Below are 8,005 nucleotides of genomic sequence, written 5' to 3' on the forward strand. Positions count from 1 at the left end.
GTGGTGGCAGGCGCCTGCAGTCCCAGCTACTCGGGAGGCTGAGGCAGGAGAATGGCGTGAACCCAGGAGGCAGAGTTTGCAGTGAGCTGAGATCGTGCCACTGCACACTCCAGCCTGGGTTTTGGCCAGGCACGGTGGCTCACGCCTGTAATCCCAGCACTTTGGGAGGCCGAGGTGGGCAGATCACCTGAGGTCAGGCGTTTAAGACCAGCCTGGCCAACATTGGGAAACCATGTCTCCACTAAAAATACAAAATAAAGTTGGCTGGGCATGGTGGCTCACACCTGTAATCATAGCACTTTGGGAGGCCAAGGTGGGCGGATCACTTGAGGTCAGGAGTTCGAGACCAGCCTGGTCGACATGGTGAAACCCTGTCTCCACTAAACACACAAAAATTAGCTGGGTGGCCAGCCACAGTGGCTCATGCCTGTAATCCCAGCACCTTGGGAGGCCAAGGCGGGTGGATCACGAGGTCAAGAGATCAAGACCATCCTGGCCAACATGGTGAAACCCTGTCTCTACTAAAAATAGAAAAAATTAGCCGGGCATGGTGGCAGGCGCCTGTAGTCCCAGTTACTCGGGAGGCTGAGGCAGGAGAATCACTTGAACCTGGGAGGCGGAGGTTGCAGTGAGCCAAGATTGCACCACTGCACTATAGCCTGAGCGACAGAGCAAGACCCTGTCTCAAAAAATATATATGTTTTTGTAGACATGTAAAATGTCTATATATTCCATTGTAAACTTCTTTAAAAATAGAAAAAGAATAGTAGCCAATTACTTTATTGGCCTATTAGGGAATGGAATCGCTTCTCTGATCATTTCTTAACTGTTAGTTTTCAGAAAATGGAGTTAAATGTAAAGCTCTCTAAGAAAAAAAAAAAAACACTTGGGAAGCAAATGTACATAAACAATTTAAGGAAGAAGCATGCATTGTTTTACAGGGTATTTGTTTTATTGTCTATTTTTGCCTATAAAGGAGTAACTTTATACTGAATATTGTCCATTACATTTAATTATATATTATTAATACATGTGTGGAGAATCTATCACAGCTATCCCTTACTAAGTCGAAAACTTCCAAAATTTCAACTCTCCTAGTATTTAGGTATACCTGTTGTTTTGAGAGTTCAAGAAATGCTTCAGAAACTAGTTTAATCTCGCATCCTGATTGGGTATGTAGACGTGAACAACTGGAAAGACACATTTGGCCCTGTTTCCTGTTTTCCAAACTTCCCACTACCAACTATAAGTATAATCTAAAAGTTGGTATCCACTCCGTATTCAATATCCTATATATAGTCTTTTCTAAGCAAAGAGATTTTCCAGTATTCAGAGGAAGTGTGGACAAGATATTCACCAAGAATATTAAATCCCACGTGTGCCTTGCCTGAAAAGTAGACTTTCCCCTTTCTGTCTGGAATTCACATTAAGAACAGTACTGCTTTTAGGCAAGATCCAAAGGACCCAATTTTTCACATTTGAGTCCTCTTCTTATCTCCCTCAAAGGTCAATTTTCACTTAGTATTTGTCCTCTCGTTCCTCGACATGAGATCGCTCAGATTCCACTGGGGCAGATCTGCTACTTCAGCCAGAGAGGGCAGATGTCAATTACTTTCCTTCAAAGCGGGAAACTGCAGAACATTGATTAAGGGCAGGAGGGCTGGAGAGGGAGTACAAAATGGACTGTCCTAGGACTTCAGCTCCACCTGATTGGGGCCCAGCCTTCCCAGCCCTCGTCCCCACACCGGCCGCTCCATGTGAAACCGGTCATGTGAGCCTGTTTACAGCAGAGCAGCTGGTGCAACCATCAGGATCCGTGCAGAGGTCCAGGGAAGGGGAAGGAAACAGGCCACGCACCCCCTACACCCTACCCCATTATTCCAAGGCGTTCGCTCTCTCTCCCCGCCTCTCCACCCTACTTTCATCTCCCTCCAGGCAAAGACAGCACAGCTGAGGCTATCCCGGGACGCCTCGCTCCAGCCCTGCCGATTTCCTTCCAGTTGCTCGCTGGGGCGACCGGCTGGGCTGGAGGAAGGGCGAGGACGGTGTCACCCCAAACGGGGAGTCAACTTCCCTCCCCCAGCCCTCCTGGCTGCGTCCACCGAAGAGTTGTCCCTAGAGCCGCATCCCCTGGACAACCGAACTCCGCCGGGCAGGCACCAAGAGGCTCCCGAGCCTGCCTTTGCCCGGGCAGGAGCGAGCCACACATCGGCTGGCCAGACCCCGGGGTCGGGCGCCGAGGGCGGCGGAGCCACTGCCAGTCACACACCGGACAGGAAAGGATTCCCTCGGTCTCCTCCCCGCCGCCCACCCGCATCCCGGCGCAGCGGAGCCCCGCTGTCAACCACACAGCCAACCTCCGGCTGTGGGGATGGGTCATTCTTTGGCGGGGGGCTCTCAGCCACGTAACTTCCACATTTTCCCGAAGTGAGAGGAAGTGGGTGACGGGACGGTGGGGGACTCTCACCTCGGCAACACCGGCTTCCTCGGAAAGCAGCTGCGACTGCTCCTCCGCTCCTTTGTCAGCGTCTCTAGGCTGCACTGCCTGCTGGGATACCGGAGGACTCAAATGCCACCTCTCTCCGCCCTCGAGGATGAGCCGCGACTTGGGGGTTGGAGGTGGGAGGAAGAAGAGGTGGAGCTGGGGGCGGGGCCGGAGCCTGGGGCGGGGCTTTGGCCTTGCCACCTGGCCTCTTGGGGTTTCTTTCTTCATGCTCTAAACTTCTTCCTTCTCTGTCCTCGGATCTGCCCCTCCCCTCCCGCCTTCCCTTGAAGAGACAGACTGGAAGGCTCTCACAGAGGGCCACCTCTCTCTGCGCTCGTTAGGCAGTCCCTCTTGCCTCCTGTCCTGTCTCACTCTCCTGCACACACGCACCCAGTGAGTACTCAAGGCTAGTGGCTTCTATTCATACTTCTGAGACATGTCTTGTTGACTGCCTCTGGCTCCACCCCATCCTCAGAACCTGTTTAGGCCCCGTGACTTTTTGCTTGGACTCCTTCAGTAGCCTCCTGTTTGGACTCTGCTTCCACTCTTACCTCAGTCTAAACCATCTCCCAGAAAGCAGCCAGAGGGATCGATCTAAGATGTACACATGACCACGTTACTTTTCTCCTTGAGACCTTTCAGTCTCAATAGTACCTACAACACCTTAGCATGGTATATAAAGTGGGCCAAGGCAGGCGGGTCCCTTGAGGTCAGGAGTTCGAGACCAGCCTGGGCAACATGCTGAAACTTCATCTCTACTAACCACAAAAATTAGCCAGGCACCGTGGCTCACGCCTGTAATTCCAGCACTTTGGGAGGCCGAGGTGGGCAGGTCACTTGAAGCCAGGAGTTCGAGACCAGCCTGGCCAACATGGCAAAACCCATCTCTACTAAATAAACAAAAATTAGCCAGGTGTGGTGGTGCACGCCTGTAGTCCCAGCTACTCTGGAGGCTGAGGCACGAGAATCGCTTGAATCTGGGAGGTCCGAGGCTGCAGTGAGTCATCATTGTGCCTCTGCACTCCAGCCTGGGTGACAGAGTCAGATGCTCTCTCAATAAACCAAAAAAACAAAACACATAGAGGTTGTAAATATTTTGGAGTTCAGGTGATATTTTGATATCTTCATATAATGTGTAAAAATCAAATCAGAGTAATTGGGATACCCATCACCTCAGAAGTTTGTCTTTTCTGGCTGGGCACGGTGGCTCACGCCTGTAATCCCAGCACTCTGGGAGCTGAGGAGGGCAGATTACAAGGTCAGGAAATCGAGACCATCCTGGCTAACACAGTGAAACCCCGTCTCTACTAAAAAATACAAAAAAAATTAGCTAGGCGTGGTGGCAGGCGCCTGTAGTCCCTGCTACTCGGGAGGCTGAGGCAAGAGAATGGTGTGAAGCTGGGAAGCAGAGCTTGCAGTGAGCCGAGATCGCGCCACTGCACTCCAGCCTGGGCCACAGAGTGAAACTCTGTCTCAAAAAAAAAAAAAGTTTGTCTTTTCTTCTTTATACTGAGAACATTCAAATTTTTCTATTCTACCTATTTTGAAATATACAATAAATTACTATAAACTATAATTACCATACTGAAGTATCGAATACTAGCTCTCATTCCTTCTGAAACTATGAAACTACTAGAAAAACATATTGGGGAAATGCTTTGGGACAGGGCAAAGATTTTTTGGGTAAGACTGCAAAAGCACGGGCAACAAAAGCAGAAATAGACAAATGGGATTACATCAAGCTAGAAAGCTTCTGTACAGCAAAGGAAACATTCAACAAAGAGAAGAGACAATCTACAGAATGAGAAAAGATATTTGGGATCTTGGCTCACTGCAACCTCAACCTTCTGGGCTCAAACCGTCTTCCCACCTCAGCCTCCCACGTAGCTGGGACTACAGGCACTAATTTTTGTATTTTCAGTAGGGACGGGGTTTCCCCATGTTGGCCAGGCTGATCTTGAACTCCTGGCCTCATGTGATCCGCCCGCCTTGACCTCCCAAAGTGCTGAGATTACAGGCGTGAGGCACCACTCCTGGCCTGGAGGTCATTATCTTAAGTGAAATAAGCCAAGGACAGAAAGACAAATATTCAATGCTCTCACTCATTGTGGGTGTAAACATGTGGATCTCATAAAGATAGAGAGTAGATTGGTAGTTATTAGAGGCTGGGAAAGGGAGGGGAGAAGGGGGGCATTGAAGAGAGGTTGATGAATGGGTAGAAATATTTTCTTCTATTCTGTAGATTGTCTCTTCACTTTGTTGAATGTTTCCTTTGCTGTACAGAAGCTCTTAAGCTTGATGTAATCCATTTATCTATTTTTGCTTTTGTTGCCTGTGCTTTTACAATCTTACTCAAAAAAATCTTTGCCCTGAAGCATTTCTCCAATATGGTTTTTTTTGTTGTTTTGTTTTGTTTTGTTTTTTTGAGACAGAGTCTTGCTCTGTCGCCCAGGCTGGAGTGCAATGGCGCGATCTCAGCTCACTGCAACTTCCACCTCCCAGGTTGAAGCAATTCTCTTGCCTCAGCCTCCTGAGTAGCTGGGATTACTGGCGCCCGTCACCACACCCGGCTAATTTTTGTATTTTTTTTAAATAGAGATGGGGGTTTCACCATGTTGATCAGGCTGGTCTTGAACTCCTGACCTCAAGGGATCCACCCGCCTCAGCCTCCCAAAGTGCAGGGATTACAGGCGTGAGCCACCGCGCCCAGCCTCCAATATGTTTTTCTAGTGTTTTCATAGTTTCAGGTCTTAGATTTAAGTCTATTTTGATTTGATTTTTGTGTGTGGTGAGAGATGGGGGTCTAGTTTCATTCTTCTGCATATGGTTATCCAGTTTTCCCAGCACCATTTATTGAAGAGGCTGTTCTTTCCCCGAGGTATGTTCTTGGGACCTTTTTTCAAAAATGAATTGGCTGTAAATGCGTGGACTTTTTCCAGGGTTCTCTATTCTGTTCCATTGGTCTACAGGTCTGTATTTATGCTGGCAGCATACTGTTTTGGTTACTATGGCTTTGTAACCAAAGTATATTTTGAAGTAAGGCAGTGTGATGCCTCCAGCTTTGTTCTTTTTGCTCAGGATCTCTGCAACCTCTTCTTTTTTTAAAAAAAATATGGAATGCTTCATGAATCTGTTTGTCATCCTTGTGCAGGGGCCATGCTAATCTTCTCCGTGTTGTTCCTTTTTTTAGTATATGTGCTGCCAAAGAAAGCACTGCAATCCTCTTCTGATGTACCCTATACTCTAGCCCAATACATTTGGCTATCCGTGGAAGACAACAGGGTCTGGGACAACTCAACCAGCACTGGCTACCTCAAATACTCTCCCTTGAAAGGAGGCCACACTATCAGTAACTTCCATAGGCCCCTTGGAGTGTAATTAAAGATACAGTTTTCAAAATTAAATTGTATTGATGTTTAGAGGAAGAGTAAGGTGAAGTGTTGACCGATCCCCTCTCCATAAGAAAAAGGCCCAAAGAATTTTCCCCAGTTGCCCCACCTAGGCTGCCAGTAGATCTTCCTTAAGCTCATGCCTCTGATAACGTTATTCACAGATTTCCTCAATTTATAATGCCCTTCTCTGTCTTTGGAATACCTACTTATCTTTCAAGGCCCAGTGGAAATGCTCCTTCCTCCACTAACCTTCCAGGATCTTCCATGAGAACTATTAACTCCTGCTCCATCACCATAGAATGTTGCTTATTCTGCTTTACAATTCATCTTAACTTAGGTAATCACTAGCCACATGTATATCTTCCTTTCTCTCCTACCTAGACTATGAATTATTCAGGCTGCCAGCACAATGCCTGATCCAGAAATGACATTAATACCATTTGATGAAATAAAATCTTTCATCTCCATTGCATCTGAAGCCCTAAGTAGGCCCAGAAAGGACCCTAGGCAAGGCCTCATACAACAACCATCCACCCTTCCCTAGGACATCTCCAACTTAACCTGGCCACGTGTCGCTTTTGCAAATACAAACTGGTTAGGCAGCAGGGCATTACAAAAGAACCAATGATTGTACTTCCCTTGCAGGTCAGACTGGTTTGTGGTATAATATGTGGTTGTGGAAAATGTAACTGGTTCAGCTCACATAAGAATCCAGTATAGAAGGCCAGGCACAGTGGCTGACACCTGTAATCTCAGCACTTTGGGAGGCCCAGGCGAGTAGATCACCTAAGGTCAGGAGTTCGAGACCAGCCTGGCCAACATGGTGAAACCCTGTCTCTACTAAAAATACAAAAATTAGCCGGGCGTGGTGGCGGGTGCCTATAATCCCAGCTACTTGGGAGGCTGAGGCAGGAGAATTGCTTGAACCCAGGAGGCAGAGGTTGCAGTGAGCCGAGATCCTGCCATTGCACTCCAGCCCGGGTGACAGAGTGAGACTCCGTCTCAAAAAAAACAAAACAAAACAACAACAACAAAAAAGAATCCAGTATAGAAAAATTGTATGGTGCCATGAAAAACAACTGAATTTCCAAAAGGAGACACATCTCCCACCTCTGGGAGTCTTTTGACTCCTATTTGCTTTAGACTACCCTTGGGCTTGATATCTCTTCAGATCTTATAAATTGGAAGATTTCTTCTTTTGCAAAAGTGGGCATCTTGTTTTGTATTGTTCTTACGTCATTTATGATACATTTGCTTTCTTTCCAGTTATATCACAAGTTACACTCTGGCAGGGTTTCCTCATTCCTAAAATGGAGACAAGAATCTTTGGCCTACACAGTTCTAATGTGGTAATGTATATGGAATAGGTCAGCAGTCCCCAACCTTTTTTGGCACCAGTGACTGGTTTTGTGGAAGCAAATTTTTCCATAGATGGGGGTGGGGGATGGTTTTGGGATGGAACTGCTCCACCTCAGATCATCAGGCATTAGATTCTCATAAGGAGTGTGCAACCTAGATCCATCCCATGCGCAGTTCACAATACAGTTCGCATTCCTATGAGAATCTAATGCCCCCATTGATCTGACAGGAGGCAGAGCTCAGCTATAATGCTTGCCCATCCATGGCTCAACTCCTGATGTTTGGTCTAGTTCTTAACAGGCCAGGGACCAGTGGTATCAGTAATAATGTAAACCACAAGATGTTCTTCAAACATAAGTTCTGTTTTATTATTATGTTTTTAATAATCTTGACACTGTATTACTTAAATATGTGTGTTTGAGATGCCACTTGTGGGAATCAAAGGCTTTATTGCAAATGACTACGGATAATGCTTTAGATCATGGTTTCCCAAATTTGCCCGAGGTTAAGAATTACCTGGAGCCTGCCTAGGCACGGTGGCTCACGCCTGTAATCCCAACAATTTGGGAGGCTGAGGCGGGCAGATCACTTGGGGTCAGGAGTTCGAGACCAGCCTGACCAGCATGGCAAAACCCCATCTCTACTAAAAATACAAAAATTAGCCAGGCATGGTGGCAGGTGCCTCTAATCCCAGCTACTCAGGAGGCTGAGGCATGAGAATCACTTGAACCCGGGAGGCGGAGGTTGCAGTGAGCTGAGATTGTGCCAC

At 47.3% G+C, this 8,005-nt stretch overlaps 1 protein-coding gene across 1 annotated transcript in view; it reads right to left on the reverse strand.

The window, feature by feature from the left end:
* LOC108515940 (motile sperm domain-containing protein 1-like) overlaps positions 1-2,545 on the reverse strand; it is a gene marked incomplete at its 5' end in the record, with an annotated part of 20,985 nt that extends 18,440 nt beyond the window's left edge. Inside the window, one exon of the mRNA XM_017853118.1 lies at positions 2,468-2,545. Coding sequence (XP_017708607.1) covers positions 2,468-2,545 — 78 coding nt within the window. The remainder of the gene's footprint in view (positions 1-2,467) is intronic.
* Positions 2,546-8,005: the final 5,460 nt, after the last annotated feature.

This window comes from Rhinopithecus bieti, unplaced genomic scaffold (assembly GCF_001698545.2).
Source record: "Rhinopithecus bieti isolate Rb0 unplaced genomic scaffold, ASM169854v2 scaffold_37271, whole genome shotgun sequence".
NCBI classification, from domain to species: Eukaryota; Metazoa; Chordata; class Mammalia; order Primates; family Cercopithecidae; genus Rhinopithecus; species Rhinopithecus bieti.